The sequence below is a fragment of the Hirundo rustica genome, chromosome 8 (assembly GCF_015227805.2).
Source record: "Hirundo rustica isolate bHirRus1 chromosome 8, bHirRus1.pri.v3, whole genome shotgun sequence".
Lineage (NCBI taxonomy): Eukaryota > Metazoa > Chordata > Aves > Passeriformes > Hirundinidae > Hirundo > Hirundo rustica.
This window is the reverse complement of record NC_053457.1, coordinates 13,947,402-13,967,283: the sequence shown is the minus strand read 5'-3', so window position 1 is coordinate 13,967,283 and position 19,882 is coordinate 13,947,402. Positions and strand designations below refer to the sequence as shown.

Genomic DNA, 19,882 nt, shown 5'->3' with positions numbered 1-19,882 from the left:
CACATTTGTTGTTACCTTGTGTGAGAATATCGCTTCTTTCTAGGCAAAATTCCTTCTTCTTTATAAATTCCATTGAGAATGTTAAAGTTACACCTTGGAACAGGTAATTCCTAGTAAGTAAAGAATCAATTTTCTAGTGTTGAAAATGCCCTGACCTTCCATTTCATTATACTTTACTGCTGATCTGCCCACCCAAGATCCTCATATGAATTTCATCCAAATAATTTTGAAAAATTTATTTCCGTAATACCCTATGGGATGTGTAATTGCTTGCAAATAGGAAGTAGAAGATCAAGCTTCTGTTTGAATGACTCCAGGTCAAATTAAGATATGTGACAGCAAGGAATTTAAATCATGCATCTCAATGACCTCTTTTCTCTCACTGCCAACGTTTATATGTATTTTACTTTGGTTTCCAGTTATATATATTCATATATGTGTGTGCGTGATTATTGTGGGGATTAAATATATCAGTCTTTGTAGAGAAAACATGAAGAAAACAGCAACATGTGATATTGCAGCGATACACAAATTGACTTGATTTTTGGGTCTTTTATGGTTTTGGTAGGGAACCAGACACTATCAAGAACAGTCCCACTTACGGTGATGTAGCAGAATTTCGAAGGTTTTTCAGCAGACCTCCTTCTCTTAGTAAGATCTTAGAACAGCATAGCTACTACTTAGTTTGTCTAATTTTAGCTTTTCACCTATTGGAATTCTCACGTATTAGAATATTTCCATTGTTTTATTGAGTATGAGCAAAGATATATCTAAATTGTGTATTTCTAGCTGGTGTAAAGGATCATGTTAACAAACGTATTGGATGTTAATGATATGAGGTGTGCACAATACTTGAAACTATCAGTTGGATGTGCAGTCTGGGGTTCTCTAGCCTGTGTTTCCCTTGCTAAGCCAGATGGGGTTTTGGTCACATTTAGGTATGTAAGCAGATTTAGGTATAAAAGCATGGTGTTATGCTGAGAAGGAACAGTGGTAGGAGCTTGCATCTTCCCATTTTAATTTCTGGGAAAAATAGCCCTCACATGATAACAATGCACTCTTTTCCCATTTGTGGTGTTTAGTAGGGAAGGGCTGGATGTACATTTGACACGGGGCAGTGCTTTAATAATTGAAGCAGTTTTGGAATAGGACTTCCGGACTAGCTTACTGTAGTGAAGGGTATCAGAAATTTGCTGTAGTGATTTCCTCTCTTTCCATCCCCTTAAAGAGCTGGAGGCATGCCTAGGTACTGACTATGCTCACCTATTAGATACTGACTCATCTCTAGCCTGGGACAGGAAACAGTGATGAGATAGTATGGAGGAAAAGCTGGTTCTTGCCTCTGTCTGTAGGTCTTACAAACTTCAGGCATTTCTACCTGATATCCACTAATGATAGAAGCGCCTTAATAACATCATTTGCAGGTCTGTTTGAAATATTAGTGGAGGGGATGAAAGCCCTGGGAGTTTGCTCAACCAAACATGACTGTAGTTGCATAAATAACAGATACTAACTTCCTTTTCTTTACTGAGCAAGTCATGTCCTGAAGGCTTCTGTACCTCACTATGAACCAATATTCAGCTTAGATACTGCTTTTATGTAATATAATGTTATAAGTCTTAAACCTTGCCAAAAAGGTCATGCAATCCATTACTATTTCTGTTCCAGGTGTTTGGGGTTTTTTAATATAGAAGTGATTTTTTTTTTCTAGACCCCCTTTGTAACAAAATTGAATTTGTTATGTTAGATTCTGCTTGCTCATCTAGTTTCTCTTATTTTTAATATTGCCAAATGTTTTCTTGGCATTCTCTCCCCTCTTCTCCCTGTAGGGGTGTGGGGTGTTTTATTCTACTCAATTTGGTGTTTTCTTCAAGCAAGTAAGGACCCCTAAAGATACAAGGGCATTGAAAAATATAAAAGTGGTCAAGATAAATGGCAAAAAACACCATGCATAAATAAAATACCCCCTTCTCCCTCTTTCTCCTTCTCCCCCCTCCGCTCCCAAAATGAACAATGATTGTGTGGTTGAAGACCTGGCTGAATAAGTATGTCAGGTACTGATTGGAAGAATGATAAATGGAGTGACCTAACAAAGGATTGACTTCTCCAAAAGACAGGCCTTTTTTAATGGATGGAAAGGGAGGAAGCCTCATTTAGAAGGGAAAGGCTGTTGGCAGTGCAGATATGACAAAGGGGAAGTCGACAACCATTGATTTACGTTCGGGAATGACAGTTGAAAAATTCAACAATAATCATGACAAATGAGAAGCGATGCAGTCAGAGGAAAAAATGCCAATACGTTAAGCCTGAGAAGAAATGCCAAGGTCACAAGCAAAGGTTCCCAAACTTCTGCTTTTGACAGACTTAATGGAAATATTGGAAAAGATTGGGTGTACAGGTTAAAAAGTATGGTTTGGAAACAGGAATTGTAGGCGATGCTAATTAGCGTTTGTTCTTTTCAAGGTGGTCATGTGTGTTGCCTATAATAGTGTTGAGGCAAACTGATCATTAAGAGACTCTTCTCCTCTGGAGTATAATTTTTTTTCTTTCTTGAGGAAATGCTGAAATAAATTAACAGCAACAGGCAAACAATCACATTCCTTTAAAAATATCGCTTTGCTCTTCAGTGAATGAGGCAAATCTGGGGATTTCTTTACCCCCGTCTTATGCATAGTATAAAACTTACTTTTTTTTAAAAAAAAATCATTCAAGTATGATAGTAAATAAGATTATAAAAGATTTAGATGGAGTGTTAGGTCAGATCTGAATAAATAAGTCTGGCATCTGAGAAGTCTTTGCTAAATGTAAATCTAAACAGAATAGCAAAATCTTGTAGTGATGAGGTTTTAGAATAAACAGTGCCCTGCTTATTTTTGTTTCTCAGTTTATTGAAGCAGTTAGTGGAATGAGCAGACCATGTGTACAAAACAGTTTTCTACTAGTGCCTTAGGTTTAATTATGTTATTAAGTAATTTACAAAATTGCAATATGCAGATAGCCACTAGTATAATGAAATGAGCAGCTCTCTGTTTACTTGAAAACCTGAGAACACAGTACTGGTGGGAGAAACAGTCCTACCCAGTGCGTCTTATGGAAATAAGTAGGAAGGCAGTGAATATCAAAACCTATTTGATTTGTGTAGTATTAAGTGGCACAAATTGCTTTCGGATGGATCTTTTCAAATACTCCATGATATGGCTTTGAAAAAACTCGAACATTGTTTTCCCCCAACAAAACTGCCTTTATGTGGGGTGAAAAAGAATAGTTTCTTAATCACAAGAAATTATCAGTTTTATAATATTTACTTCTTGTAGTACATCTCTCAAATTAAACTGATTTTTAACTCCTGACTTGTAAAGGGTTAAGCCTTCACGCACAAGTACTAATTTAGTATGTAGTGATAATTTTAACCTTAAATGTACTGCGGGCAATTATACATTTAAAAACAAATCTGAAATGCAAGCTGCACAAATAATACCTGAGCTCAAGGGTAGGGAAAAAGACATACAAAAAAACCCTCACCCCAAAAACAAGCCCAGAAAGGCTGTAAATTGCTAGTACCTGTTATTTGAGGTAAACCTAGATCTGTAATGGGTTTTTACTATTCCACTTATACCTGGGGCTGCAAAGTGGAATATAAGGAAACTAGCCTCTTTAGATTAAACATTTTCTAATCAGCTTTATCACTCATATCTGAATTTATCTTATTTGAGGAAAATGCCAATATATTAGCAAGCATATATGATACACAAGGTGACCCTACCAACTTAATGACATAATACATTATCCTTAATGAAGTCAATATCTTGTCTTTTAGCTGTCTGTCTATTGGGGCGATTAATTGCAGTGTCATTAAAGTTAGCTCTCTTTTCATTTGAGCTTGACAAGTCGCATAAAACTAATGTTCTTAGTTATCAGCCACTGGAATAGGATGGAGGATGGAGGAAATTGTAGGACAAATAAGGGGGTACTGCAACAGCTAACTTGAAGGAATTTTTCCAATGACTGTTTTCCAAGCCTTGTATTGCCGACTATGCACTAATAGTTGAAACATTTGGAATGAAATTATCTAGATTGGGGGCTTGCTTTTGTGTATTGAGCTTGAAGTAGAACATAATGAACTGCAAACTATCAGAGGCCACTGTGTTATTAAGACATCAGGACTGAAAAATTTGCAAAAATAGCCTCATGAGTAAAGTTAAATGAGATTATGTATCCTAAGTTAATGCAATAAACAATATAAAAATATGTATTTTTCTCTTACTGTAGAGTTTCTCATTTATCAGAGCGTGAAATAAATATAAAGCAATTTAGGAAATGAGTTTACATGAAATAATGGCTTTGCATCTTTGATAAAATAAGTTTCAGTCACTAGTGATGATTGCAATGAAGCTGTGGTGCCCAGTGCTAATTGTAGTGCAAAAGCATCACTCCCTGCCTTCCCCCTACCTCTGAAACTACAAGACAGGATGGCTGTAATTTACAGTGTGTTATCTTTGTCTATAGCGGCAAGATGATATGAAGTAAATCAAGGTACGAGTAATGAAAGACTGAAAATTTATTCCTTGGAGCACACTTTAAAGTGTAGTATCTGTTATAGTGGCACTGCCTGAAGACCCTGAAATGAGACTTGGATGAAGGGCAATAAAGAAGCATAGAGGCTCATGTTAATGTTGTTTGTCTGAGGTTAGTAATTGGGTTCCACTGATGAGTTGTGTGAAGACAAAGTGAGAATCCTAGCAAGTATTGTAAATCTTACATTGTTGGAACAAGAAGCAATCCTAACAAATATTGATCCTTCCTGTGCCCAGAGGCGAGGAAGAAAGCAGCATGCTGCTGAGCCAGTGTTGTTTCAATAGCACCAATTACCTTAGTGAGGCTAGTGCTCTGCATGAAATCCCACCAGGCTCACAAATTGTGAATTATCAATGATTAGGCTTTTTAGATATATCCCCTAAAATCATGCCAGGTTAGCTTTCTGTATCAATTCTCCTTTCAGACCCCAAAATGTATCTCTTAACAGCTTTTATTTTCAGCTTTTAAAATGCTGTGGGTATATTTCAAGTACATTGTGTGCACTTAATCCTTTCCCTCTCATATATAACCCCTTCTCTCCCCACCCCCACCAAAAAAAAAAAAAAGGGACTGATCCTGATCTCATGACAGCTGAAAATATTCTTGGTAATATTTACTGAATGTTTCTTTAACTTGTGTTTTCTTGTTTCTAATTTACATTAAGTATTAGAAAAAAATTTACATTGCAACGGTTTTAAAGACTTGTTTTAATAATATCTCACATTCTATATCTGGAATTTTGGTTTATTTTTGACTCTAGAGTTGTATTTCTTCTAGAGAAAACTCTCAATCATTATTAAATAATTTACAAAATTACGGTGTGCTGGAAAATGGATGTTCAGCTCGAAATACATACGTAGTTAAATGCTTGTGCTTCCATGCTTGCTTTTTGGCTTATCTCATTTGAGGTTATTTTTCCATACGAAGTGTGGCTGTCAAAATTGTCTATGAAGGGAAGACTTCTCCTAGTGTGTGAGGGATGGGGTGCCAATAGTGGTCTGGGTGTTCCAGCCCGGCGTTGTGACAGGTCCCTGTGCCGATGAGATGCACACACGTGCATGCTGGGGACAGAGAACGGCAGACAGAGGTCAATGGGACACAGAGGAAGAGATTGTCCTCCTGCCACCTTCTAGTCCTGTGCTCTGTCCACTGGACCACGCTCCCGTCTTTTATGGTGTCTGTGGTTATTGATGATTTTAAGGCCAGTAGGAGCTTTATTGTAAATTCAGAGTCTCTGCTGTGCTGTGTGAAAAGGGAGGCCTAGTAAGGCACAAGTGTAGTGCATCAATGCATGAAATTGCTGCTGGTTTCCTGCTTGATGGTTGGCACTGTTAGCCTACTACCTGTGCCTGTTTTTTGGGGATACCCTGCAGTGTGTGTGATGGACCTTCTGGCAGAGCTTCAGTAAAGGCCTGTCTTTAGAGGAGGGGACTTCTTCCCCATTCCTATCAATTTTACCTATATGTTTTCCCACATTATCTGTTCTGTGTCTCTTAGACCTGATTTTGGGCTCTCCTCATGTGCCTTCTGATTTTCCAGGCCAGCAGATTCTCTACTGAACCAGTTTAGAGTGTGGCAGAGCAACCCCTTATGCTTAGTCCCATGTGCTGTGACAGCTGAAAGGACATGAAGTAGTCTCAGGGAAGGAAGGGTTCACAGTTGAGATTTTTTCTTTTTGTTCCATGGCACACATAGATGGGTTGGTGTTGGCCACCACAAAAGAGGAGCTGGATGGGTCTCTGTCTGTGCTAAGGGGTGCGTGTGACCTGGGGCTGAGTTGGCTGGATGTGCGTGTTCCTAGCACCTGATACCCCGGTTGGAAATGTCCTGTTAGTGTTTGTACGTGTGCTTGCTAGAAGTTTCCGTGCAGGTTTGGAAGATGCTGTTGAGGGCTTTGTGTTTTCGAAGCATTTTCCTGCAGAAGATGAGAACCAGCACTCACTGTTTCATTGTGTGTTTCTTTCTGAACTGATCAGAAGCCAGCAGCAGTTCCAGTGATTTAAAGTAGTTTCTAGATAGGTTTAAGGATCTATATAAATGGTATCATAGCTGCACAAATAGCATTATGAGAAATTCCTGTCTTTATTGTATAATAATCATAATATAAAAATGCTGAGCTTTATTGCTGAAATGGAGCTGTGAAGTTGGTGGCCTGTATATGACACTAAATACTATTTAGAGTTTATTCGTATGTTCCACATAGACCTGAACCCTCTCTGTGTTGAAACATTTTAATTGCAAGTGCAGAAAGCACCAGTCTATGTTCAATAAAACTACATGGGATATTATTGAAACCATGTTTTTTCTTTGAGTTCACACACCTGTTGGAAGGAATTCTGTACCACTTATAATATTATTAAATATAGTATAATACAGTATTAACCAAACTGGGGCTTTGGGAAGAGAAGATGACTACAGTACTGGTCTGTTTTTAGTATGAGAGGTTCTCAGTGTTGCAAAAGACTCTGAATGAGGAAGAAAACCATGAAAGCAAGTGTATTAACAAAATTGGGTTAATTTCTTTCTTTTACTGTTCAACTGTATTTGTCTACTATTCTTGAGTAATATAGTTTTCCCAAATGGAAATGCTGTGTCTTTTAAAATATTTTGTGGGTCAAAATATGTATCAAATGGAACTGTGGGTGATTGACCCTCACATTAGAAGCTAACTGATAGTGAGCTATCACATCAAAGCTGCAGGTTAAGGGAAGCTGCTTTTTACTGCTTTTTTTTGCCTTTTCTGTTTAAGAAACAATGCATTTTCTTCATGCATGCTAGTCTTTAAACTGTATAGCTTTGATCAGTCATTCTCCCTGTGACTATAAAATAGTTTTAATTGCCTTTGTTTAGACATACACAACCTCTGATCCTCCTAGCCCTACCTGCCAACAGCAGATCCCTCTGTAACTTCAATTTTCTATCAAATTCTAAAGAACGCAAACAATTGTGAAGGCAAAAAGTGACTCTTTTTTTTTTTTTTCCCTCAATTAGCTCTTAGATTTTCAGTATGGGGTGTTTTATGATCTTCCCTTAATCTGAGATTGGTGAATATTCCTCTTGATTTGAAACTTTCCATGTTTACTTACCCTGGTCATTGTCCCACTCATGTTCAGGAGTTTTAGTGGCTGTTTAAACTCTTTCATTGGCATAGATTATGGTTATTTCCTGTGTTGAGTTTACTAGAGTGAGTGTGAAATATTATTTCCTTGCCTGACATTTGATTTAGCTCCTTTTAGCACTTTCAAATTATTTAAGGCATTCTGATAATCTCTGAAAATCCAGGGGGCTCTGGAAATCTCAGCCTGGCACTGTACAATAGCATTTCTTCAGTTTACACTGCCACCACAGGACACAGTCAGTAGCTGGTGCATTCTTTCAGGTGTTTACACTGAGATATTTAGACACCTAGACTTTGTTTCTTGAAATTTTATTCTGTTTCTGAACCTGGTTCTATGATCTGAGTCCCAAACACTGTAAACTTTTAAGACTAAGATTTACCTGATTTAATTACCTTGTTAATAATTTTGATGTGAGATTCTTGTGGACCAATGGTTGCATATATTTGAATCCTTCAGCTTTGTGGTTTTTTCCTCAATGCAGGTAAAAGATTACCCTTCTCCCCCGTATGTGTGTATGCGAAATCTGCATCTGTTGGCCGCAAATATTTTCAACTGCAAATTAAGAATACATACTACAAACCCCGTGTTTATTTACAGACAGAATGATGTTTTTATATTTTTATGACACAGACAGGTTGCGAGTATTCAGTTTTGCCACCTATCCAGATACCTGTCATAAGAATGTAGCTGTTAATCATACACTGATCTCTTTTCCTAAGCCTCAACAAGAAACTAGGGACCACTAAAAACATGCTCCCTTTCATTAAAGAGGAAATTATTACCATATATTTTTGTAATAACCAGTAACATTTCAAATTACTCACATTTATAGCTTGTAATCAAGTTTATGTTTAACCTCTAATCCCCATGAAGTAGGTAATGACTGGTTTGTTAGTTAACCACTCATGGGAAGTTAAGGGCAGTTAACAATCTACCAAACCAGTCATTAACTACAGTAGTGACTGATTTCTCAGGTGTTATTGGTGTTATAAACTTCCTTCAATGGTTTGTAACAGAAATATTAATTTGTCAAGGAAAAATGCCTATTTCAATTACTATGCTGTGACAGGCTGAAACATTTGGTAGTTTCATTTTATTTCCTCTCTTTTTTTAATCCCACCCCCATCTGTGTACTAACCAATATGCGGAAGAGGGGAGAGGTACTGGCAGTAGTCTTAGACTGAATGTAAGGACCTTCCAGAACAAGCTCAGTGGCAAGTGCGTTAATAGGATTAGTATAGACAAATATGGACAGCCAGGATTTCAAACACTCTTGGATGAGATATCCTGCTGGTACATAAATATGTCCTCAGTAGCGCTCCGAGCCTATAGCAACAGTGTCATGGCACTGGTGTATTGTGATATAAATGAAAATGATTCAGCATGACATGTGTTTTAATTACGTGTTTCATTTCAATACTTTTTGTTCCATATTATAAAGCATCCTAATTAAAATGTAGTGCTTCGCGAGCGCCGCTTTGATGTAGAATGAATGAGTAGACTGTTTAGGTATCACACTGAGGTTAAAAGTAGAGTCAAGCTAAGAATTTTCGTCACTTACCCAGGTTAGCTCTTTCTTTGGTTTAAATGCTTTAATAATGAATTATCTAGCTGTTAAATACCTAATTTCTCTGGATGAATAGCTGCTAGCTTTTCTGTTTCTAAAATTGTGCAGCAGTATGGGTTCATCCATCCAGCACGGGGGTTAATCAGAGCTAGCGTATACTACTAATAATTAAGAACTTTGAGTAAATGTGTGGTACCTGATCTCACATTTGCTGCATGTTCTAATTAATCTGAAACCCATATGAAGCTTAATTAAGAGGATTGTGTTTGGGATCCCAGGCTTCAGAAGGTGTTTGGTATTTTTGGTATCCCATGAGCTCTAAATTTACAGAAAATTAGGCTCTTGGTGTTTTGGTAGCTTTCCTGCTGCTGTATCCATATTTTGTGTGTTCCACTAATCTTAGAATAAACAATACTTTTTTCCTTTTTATGTGAGAGACATCGGAAAGGAAAGGAAAAAAATAGCGAATGTCCGTCTTCAGGATAAAACCTTTGGTTTCAATACAGAAACACTTGAATTATATTTAAGTTCTTTTAGGATTCCCATTGAATCCCAGTCTTCCTAAGCAGGGAAAAATTCCTGACTTTATTGTCTTTATATTTAGAATAGAAGGTATCAGCATGAAGCAGTTAAAATTCTCTCTTGCTTCTCTTTTTATTGTACTGTTTCTCACTTACTGTTCTCTCTATTCGTCCTCTTTATACAGAATCTGCCAATTTGGCAGAATACTTGAAAATTTAAAATAGAAGGTAGGAAACTGAAAGTACTCTTTAATAAAAACTGAAATTCTGGTTTTAATGTACTCTCTTCTCTGTGTGACTTTTCAACACTTATGGCAAATACAATCTAGAATTTGAAACTGAATTTGCAAATTTCCCAGTGTGTTCTGTGGTTTGTTTTTGGATTTTGTTTTGGTTTTGCTTGTTTGTTTCTGTTTTTGTAGTTTAACTTATTTTAGGGAAACATTTGCTTTACTGGAAAGCAGTCTCACTTAGCCAAAGCATCCAGTCTCATGAAATGTAGGATGTGTGAGTCTTTCCAAACCAGGATGTGTATGTATGGCAGCCCCCGCTTGGAATCAGTGCCTCGGGGAACAATGTCCATGCAGTTCCTCAAGCTGTTGAAAGCCCCTCAGATGCTTGCAATTGATATCTGCGGCAGCTGTTCCATGGGGAGTGGACATCACCCCAAAAGGTGCTGGTTTGGATCCCCTCATTTCACGTGGGTCATTGAGCAGCTGTCAGGCAGTAACAGCTTTAGGTCACAACCAGCCTGGCCCTTGTTTGAACCAGTGACCGAGAGGTGAAAGGCATTTTCTGGCACTATCAATCCCCTCAGACATCAAGTCCCCCTCATAGGCTTTCCACTGGAATTTCCACCAGATAATTGTGTCTGTGATTACCTTTAATGTGACACCAGATCCTGTATAAAAAATATCTCATTGACCTGTCAATGAAAGTTCTTTGATTTGTATTTAGCAATATATAGCACCACTTTACAAAGCATCGCATTTTTTATACCTTGGGTATAACACAGGTTAAAGATGGCCATACTCCAATTGTAGTTTTGCAGTTATAGGCTGATCTACTGTACTATATGTCCCTTTGGGGAAAAGAATGTGAGTTCTAGCCACAGATTATCAGGAAATTCCAGCCAAACTGCAATTGCATTGTGATAATGCAATACTTTGTTACTGAGCAGGTTAAGAACTGGTATTCCCATTATGTAGCATATCATGAAATGAATGTTATTGTTAAGCATAAGGACAGGACACATTAGAGGTATCTTTTATTACACAGTCTTCATTATAAAAGAACAGCTAGTGCTAAAGTGCTATCCTAGTGATAGGTAGAGGTACATTGTTCTTGTGCTGCTGTCTCTGATTAAGACTAGGATAATGCACGGTTCCTGCCTTTAATGTCCATCAGGAAACAAGACAGACCAAGGTAAAATAGATGAACATATGTTGGCAAAAGATTAAAAAGACCACTAGTAAAGCCCATTAATAATTCTCATATTTAGGATTTGCTTGGTACTGTACTTACAGAATCTACAACATTTAATCTCTTTTCAGAAAGACCAGCTGAGAGAACCTTTTTTACTCTTCTGAGTGATAGGCCTAGATTTTCAGAGGCAGCACATTTGTCTGTCAGAGCTCTTGGCTGGTGTCGTGATTTAGTTTCCGTCAAATGATGCTGGTGTCCGGTTGATGATATAGCCTTGCTGGATATGGGGAAATTTGTTACCTTTAGCTTTGACAGGAAGATAATTGCTGATGGTTAACAGAACTGTGCAGAATCCATTGGTTTTGCAGCAACACAAGCAGTGGAATCTGCCTCAAGAAGTCAGTCTTTTCACAAAAACTTGTGTATTCTGCTTCGTTGCAAGACTTTTTTTTTTCTTTTTCTTGTTACAGCAAAGTGTATCTTTGTATTAGTAGCTTTGGAAGCTTATTGACCTAAATAGAAACAGCATATCTTGCAATGACCAAGACTTGATGATGTAACATCTCTTTTTTTATTAATCTATATTTTATTTATTTATTTTGTTATTTTTAAGCTCAGCACTTGTGATCTTTCTTTGTTTAAAACAGTTGCTAAAAGAAGCGGGGGAGTTGCTGATTGCTTGCCTTTGCGAACTGAAACCATGTTCTGTGTGTATAACTTGTTAAATAACTTGTAAATGATGAAAATATTAAAACTGGTCTCAGAGTTGAAAGGGAATAGAAAAAAACTAAGATAAAACAGTAAATAGTTAATTCAAAAGGTTTTAAAATTCACTGAAAATGCTAGAACTGAACTTTAGGAGTTACTCTAAATTGGTCAGTGGTGTCATCACTTTCTTAATTTTAAAGTTTTTGTGGGCAAAGATTTTTTTTGCCAGAAATAATTTAGTTCTATGCAACATTTAACAACTATATCAGTATGCCTTTTTCCAGATGTCTTGTAGGGATAAAACCATCTTTCCTGTCTCTGCCCACTTATTTCTCAGGTCTGGACTGTGAGATACAGAATTGCCTGAAAAGCTTCTCCCATTCTTCCTCCCCCATAAGACAGTGGCGGGGGGGGTGTGGGGGGGGAAGTTTTAATAGCAGGAGAAGCAGAATATATAAATGGAGTAACCAACAATATCATTTTACTCATCTTATTGGTAATGTTTTTTACTAGTCCTGGACTTCTTGGCTCTTTTAACAAGGAGGGCTTAGGCTGATATTAGTAAATATCTCTATCATAGCTCTTTTTCCAAGAGTGGAATTCTGACAAAATAGAACAATATTAGGCTCACGCAGAGAGGATTAGCTGGTCTCCCACAATATAGGTAATTTATGCAGTACTTTGCTTCTAAAATGACTATTGATTTTGGGGTGTTCACCTTTAAAAGGTTTATGCTTGGATTAACTGAAAACCAGACTCACCTTCATACATACTTTACTTCACACTCACTTTTCTTCTTAACAACTTCCAGACATTTATCTACATACCACCTCCATCACTTCAGTTTCCAACAAGTGTCCTCACATGCTGCCTTGTTTTTGTTTTTCCCTCTAAGAGCAGGTTTCCCCGCACATATTTTTAAATCCATGTTCCTGTTCTCTGCTCACTTTGGGCTCTGTGCCTGTCTGTGTCCTTTCCTTTGGCTGCCTACTTTCCTCTGTTCCAGTCTGCAGCAGCTGTGGATGCGGATGTGGATGAGCACAAAAAGCTCAGGTTCCCCTTGCATGTGTGAGCAAATTTCCTTCTGCATATCTTAAATTGGTGTGCCAGAAAAATGTAAAGATTCTGGTAACTGCTGATACTTAGCTTTCATGCCTACATCCTGTATTTATATCTTGGGAGGAAAGAGATTTGGGATTAAACTGCCTTTTTTTAAATGTTATTTTTAAATTAATCATATAGTTTGATTCCCCATTGTGTTAAGGAAAAGGGAAATTCACAAAGTAATTTGAATTTCTTAGTCATTGAATTAATGTATATTTTTATACTAACTGCTGCAGATTTTGTGTAAACCTTTTGTGTAAAAATTAGTTGCCACTACGCATTAATTTCCCAACAGAGCTACCGTTAGGAGTTTGTCATTGTAGTCCAATGTGCAGGAAGTATTTCCTCCCTGTGGTACCAATGTTTGAAAAGACAATGCTTTCTGTATCGCAGAGCTGTGTTTGTCAGGAATCTGTCCTAAGATTCTGACTTTAAAAGTCCATAGCTGACCCAAAGCTCTTGAAATGCCCTCACATCTGCCTGGTATAAGCCTGGTTTAGTAGTTAAGAGCATGTAAGTTATGGTGTGAAGTGATGAAATAAAGAGGATTTCACTTAAAGTGCCATGCAGTACCACCTCAAATTTAATGACTTTTTAAATAGCTCATGGGAAGAAAGGAAACCGTGTTGTATTCTCAGCGAGATGTCACCAAGGTCTAAAATTAGAGAAGTTTGAAACACCTAACCTCTCCCCTGAAAAACAAAGGATGTTTAAATTGCATGTTGTGCCTCAAAGTTTCAGTCCCCTCCCAGTGCCCCCCTTCCCCCCAACTCTGCATCATTTTATTTTCTTTACTTGGTTTTACCACTGTATGACCTCGTGTTGTATTTTTTCTGAATGACAATGAAAGTAATTGAAAATATTGATTGGCAGTACAGTTAAGTTGTCAACACAACCATTTAATTTGTCAGGAGGACTTGTTAAATTGTCAAAAATCATATAAAAAAACTCCTTCAGTCACTGATGATATACATTAGAGATGTTCACGAATCAAATGGCCCATTTTTGAGATAAATGTTGAAGAAAAATTCTGAAATGGCTTTCTCCAGACTTTTTTTAAGGTCAGATTAAAAAAGAATGCCCAGAAAATACCTGGCTGGCAGACACATTCAGTAGAGCACCTGGACGTGTTATTACTTATTTTCCAACAGCACTCTTACATACTTTGTGTTTATGACAGTCTGGATTGAAATTTGGCATTACTTCTGCAGCAGGTGTGTTTATTTCAGCGGTTTGTTTTAATGTTCAGGAACTTTAATCTCAGGTTTTATATCTAGGCTCTACCAGAAAAGACAATGCTATTAGTGTTTTATGAACCTTATCTTTGTGTTAGGATAAATACTGCATTTTTGTCAACGTGAAATTATGCAGAAGTCTCCTTGCTCATGATTTGAATCTGTGCACTCAGTCTTGGATACTGGAGCCGCTTCAGCTGTGCTAGAGTTCTAATAAAATGGTGCCAACTTCTCTGCGGTGTCCTGCTTTTTCTTCTTAATATAATGGTATTTTGAACCATAGGTGAGATTTTCTAGGCTGTCTCAGGCAGTTGTTTGCACAAATCCAACCAATTTATTATGCAATTCAGAGGGAAGTGTCCCCACTGACCCCAGGGCATTTTTGCAATTCTTCCTAGAGTTTTCCTTTTCTTGGGGCTGGTGGTACTCCTGAAGTATAGAATTCTCTCATTTTCCATTGGTTTTGTAAAGCCAGCTGGCAGAAATGAAAAATGTGCTTCTTCATTCTTCACCATTATAAATCTCTGGTACTTCGTACATTAGGATTCAGGTTTTAGGAAGGTTTTTAGCTTGCAATCCTGCAAGTTCACAAAATGATGGACTTTGTTTTAAAATTGTTAGAGAAAATTATTTTTTTTAAAAAAGTAACAAAAAGATTAATTATTTTCTCTTATATTTTGGCATTTGATGCATGTTACTTCAGAGTCTTGATTTTACAGACAAAAGGTGCTAAGAAATCTCAGATTATACCTGAGAAATATTAGGAGCCACATCTGAGGAGCAAAATTTGTAGAGTGTAAGACAATATTATCAAGATTTTCTGAAGTGTTAAGTGATATTGTGATCTCAGTTGTGGGGATTTGTAAATTGGTTCTTGGTCCCATATCATCATGTGGTCCTAAATGAAAAGCATGTGGATGTTGCTTGCTTTTCTCTGTTGATCGCTATTAAATACAATATTAAAAGTCTTAAAGAAGTTTTAGACTCATTTTGCTAATCTAAACATGAAATTTACTTTTTTTTTTCTTCTCTGCCAACCCTATGCTCGTTCTTTTCCATCTGAAGGGATTTTACTTAGCTAGCAAAAAAATCAAGTACTTTCTAGATGTGGAGTTTTGCATCACTCAGCTACTTTGGTAACAATGTTTGTTTTTGTAAGTATTTTGGGATATAATGCACTACATAAGTATATAAATATACATAATTCATTATTACAGCTTATTTTATTTGAATAAAAAGCTTTCTCTTTTTGTCTGAGAGCTGCATGCTAGTTTGTGAAAATACTAGTATTTTAATTGTGCCTATAATATTTAGAGTTGCAACTGGTTTCTAATAAAATAGACTGTTCAAAACTGAAACCCATTTCTCTAAGCAATCATTCTTCAACATAAAGAGCCATTAAGAAGAAAGCAGAGATGGGATTCTCTGCAGCGGGATTTAGGAATGTGCAAGACTGATAAATAAATAAATAAATAAACAAACAAGCCCAAAGCACAGCAGTGGGGTTTAGGGAATAGTTAGCGATAACGGCTTGTCTTAGGTCAGAGAATTTCCACCTTATCACATCATTGTGTTAAATAACATTTTCTGAAATAGGATTTTGGATTTTGCCTTTTGATATTATAAAAAGTCTCCTCCTGTCTTTTCCCACCATAGAAAACCATACCATCCTTACTGTGACAGTCCATGCCTCTCTAGCTCCCAGTAAGTACGTTTTAAAAACCCTACAGTATTATTAATACAATTGCCAATATACCTTATTTATCAAAGATAATTTAAGAAAAAGCTTGCATGTTTTATAAGCATGGTAAATTAGCCATCTGCTCATTATATTGGAGATTTTTACATTTTAATTATGATTTGTGAAGTCCAAATTATAGGTCAGTGTGTACGCCTTTGTTGCAGTGGCTTTCTCTCATCTATCAGTTCATTTGAGCTGTAATATTACTTTCTTCTAATAAAATTTTAAGCTCATCAAGTCAGGACAGGAAAATTGTCCATGGATTGGTCTCCTACTGAGCTCCAAGTATTAAGAGGGGGGCCGGGTGTCTTCAGAATTGTTGGTTCTGCTTGCAGGTTGCAAGGAGGCTTTGTGCCACAGAGAAGCAGTTCTAACCTGAATGTTGGAGGATCCTGACCTTAATTGTTCAGGACAGGGACAATGAATCTTGTTCCTTGGAACAGTCTTAGCTATTCTGGGAAATGTAGTCATCTCGAAGTATGACAGTTTGGTTATTACCGATCAGACGTGATTCAGATGAGATTTCCAGGGATCAGTAATTAACATACACCATCTACAAGTAATATTTTTTCAGGGTCATATTCTGCAGGGAGCTTGGTTAGCTCAAATCCTTAAGTCGCTGCTTTCTTTTTTAAATATTGGATGGATGTTGGTACAAAAGCCTGCAACTTCTTTTTTTCTTATTTTTCCTCTCCAAGTGGGTAGGCATACCAAATTACTTATGGAAAAGCTAATACAGCTGACGGTATTACATAGCAGAGTGTGCTGACTAACATTCTCCTGGGAAGTGCTTTCAATAGAACACACCATAAATCCCTTATTTATGAAAAGAGTTCTGTTTCTCTAGAGGTGTAATTTCTTTACTGTTGCCAAAAAAGTATGTAGCAGTCTTTATTTCTGCAAATGTCTCAGGCTGGGTAAATTCTGAATTTATGACGCTTCGAAGAAAAGTGGCATGAGACATTCACATAATAGAATGAGGGATTTTTGATAAGCACCAAAACGCACATACCTACGGAAAAGTTGGGTGCCTTGCTTTTAGAAGATAACCCAAGGTAACAACTGGACCTTAGAGTTCATTGGCTAAAAGGAAACAAGCGTAATGGTTGCGAATGCTTCTGGAAGTCTTGTGAAAGAAACAGATGTTTCTCTCTAGCCTTGGATTTTCCAATAAGCTTCCAAAAACTAATTGTGTAGTGCAAGATATATACTTAGTGCTACAATTATACTCCTGATATTCTTTTGAGGATTTCTCTACCTGCATGTTTCTGGATGCAGTATGCCCAGGCGAACATTTTCGACCTGTAAAATGTGGGATATTTTCTGATAAGCGACCTTGCACATTGCAGGTGCACAGTTCTTTGCAAGGCTTATTTCTGTTTAGGGGAAGTGCAGAAAAAGTGATCTCAATAGTGCTTGAACTCAAAAAAATGTTGGAGACGGAGCTATACCCATTTGGCTTTTGTAGTTTCTTTCCACTTCTTGAACAGGACAGATAAATATTGTATGCTAACCTAAGTTGCATAGGCTTTCAGTCTACCAAAAATGCAGATCTTAGCATGATTCCTTGTTGTTTTTGTAACCCAAAATGCTTACTTTGCTCAGAACAGCCCATTCTGCTAAAACAATATATTGTAGTGTATATTCTGTTCTTCTGTGTTCTCACCAGTATTTAGAGAACAGAGAAAAGCCATTTCCTTGTGCTCTAAATACTGTAGATACTTAATTGTAAGCGTTTTGCATGCATCAAGTGTGTAATTTTTACATAGTGCTTCACATTTGAGGATTATGACTAATCATTCCTTCTAGCAAGCCCTGATATTTTCTACTTAGCATGTAAAAATGGAGATAGAAAGGTGGACTCTTGCATAAGAAAGCTGGTCTAAAATTTATTACTGGGGTCGATTTCCACCCCTGTGTCAGGCTGTCACGGGATCTTAGACAACCCTTTTTGTTTCTTATTCCTCAGTTTACATTATTTAAAACACAGCTGCACAGCTAAAACATGTACTTACTGTCAGTTTTGTATGCTGTGCTTATATTTAGATGTAAGTCATGGTTTTGTTCTTACACTCTGGGTTTGGCCTCTTCAAATGACTGTGACCTTGGTCCCAGAGTGTAATACAAACCACAGACTGATGTCTATAAGGAGATTTTTGTCTTTGAGGTACCTAGACAGTATTCACAGCATGGAAGGAACTGAAGCAACTGGCAGAGTGTCAGATTAGTATTTGTCTACGTGCTTATGTCTGTGGTTAAATAATAAATTAATTCTTTTTTGGCAGTTATTTCTAAATCTCATACCAGCAATGTCTTAGACAAATAGTGTTCTAATGTGCAGAAGACCTTGCCACTGTTAGGTTTGCTTGTTTGTGAATGACTGATCCATTGCACCATTAAAAAATACAGTTAACTCCGTTAAGTGAAATGGCACAATAAATTTTGAACTCTTACAGAATGACTGTTTCACTCATCATTGATTGCTATTTACTTATTTATGTTCATCAGTTACTCTTTGTGTTGTCATTCTTTTATGGCTATGTCAATGTGATAAAATCGTACATCTAGCTGTCTCTTGCATCCCTACTTACAAAATCTGCACTACATTTTTCATTGTGTCTTATATTTTTGTATCTGCTGCTCACACAGGTGCTGCCTCTTCCCTTTAGAAAAAAAGTATGTTCCATCAAAGTATTCAGCCATGGCTTGCTTACTTGTGACTGTCATTTTCTGAAGAAGGGGCTCTAACGTCGTTTTTGGTGTGTTGTGGAGTGTCTGGGACCTATTAGCCTGTAAGTGACAAAAAGTAATAAATTAGTGGTAGTGACTCACAGTTGTGCTGTCTACACCCGGAAGTGAGTTTAAACTACTTTCATCTCATTTTCATATGATCTGCAACAAAATTCAGGTAAAAGCCATCTTCTACGCTGCCTCTAACTCTTTAGTCTTTGAACCTGTGGCTTGGTGACGATACAGTGTTGCATTAATTCTTGCACCGTTTAGTCTCCTTATCTAATGGCACAGGCTTATTCTTTGTAACTAACAACAATGAAGGGTGCCTTTAAGAAATCTCCAGTGAGCATTGAGGCATTACAGATTAGGTCAGTAGAACTGCTGCTAGGTTGAGCATGATGGATGAGTGGGAGAATGAGTTTCTGCCGCACAGTATTGTGAAATCTTTTCATTGTCACCAACGGGCCTATGAGAGGCTGATGAATGAGGGAGCAAGTGTCAGAAACGCCCTTCCTTGCCCTGGTACACTTTTAATATCTCCCAGAGCTACAGGATGAGTATTGATAAAAGTAAAGTTTAAAAATAACCATGGAGTGATAGGTAGCAATGATTTAAGGAGAAAGTGGCGATGGGGTTAGAGAGGGTTCATTTTGTAAAAGCACACAGAAGAGAGGAAGCTGAACTGTGTGGATCAGAGAAGGAGCAGTAGGCTTTTTATAAAAAGTTAATGTGATGAGGATGACGAGTTCCTTGATGGATGAGTTACTTCCATCTGGTTGCAGTATATGTAATAAATAGCTGTACTCATGTTTGACCTCTCCCCACTTATCAGGCACATCTTAGTCTTTTGGGATATCCAGGAGGGAACTGTCCATTACAGTCAGGGGGAAGGGGCAACAGGGAGAGGAGAGTGATCAACATACAGAGCTTGGCAGGTTATAGGGTCGAACATACAGCAGGTGGAAGTGATGTCAAAATTTTATAAAGTGAGCAAGAGAGAAATAGTTCCATTACTTCCTATGCAGTGTCATTTTAGAATAGGAAGCATATTTTGAAATGGTTTCCTGCATAAAAATATTGCACAGTCTGATTTTTCTTGTTCTAGATTTGTAGATTAAGTGATTTTTTGCCTCAATTTCTGTTTTTTTCCACAT

General features: G+C 37.3%; 1 protein-coding gene across 11 annotated transcripts in view; it reads left to right on the top strand.

Annotated features, from left to right (window-relative positions):
• LRMDA (leucine rich melanocyte differentiation associated) overlaps positions 1 to 19,882 on the top strand; it is a 613,212-nt gene that overhangs the window by 267,216 nt on the left and 326,114 nt on the right. For 8 of the 11 annotated variants that reach the window (XM_058421526.1, XM_058421530.1, XM_058421528.1 and 5 more), the window contains exon 3: positions 15,911 to 15,958. The exons of the other annotated variants lie outside the window; for them this stretch is intronic. In XM_058421526.1, coding sequence (XP_058277509.1) covers positions 15,911 to 15,958 — 48 coding nt within the window. The remainder of the gene's footprint in view (positions 1 to 15,910; positions 15,959 to 19,882) is intronic. 11 annotated transcript variants of the gene reach the window in all.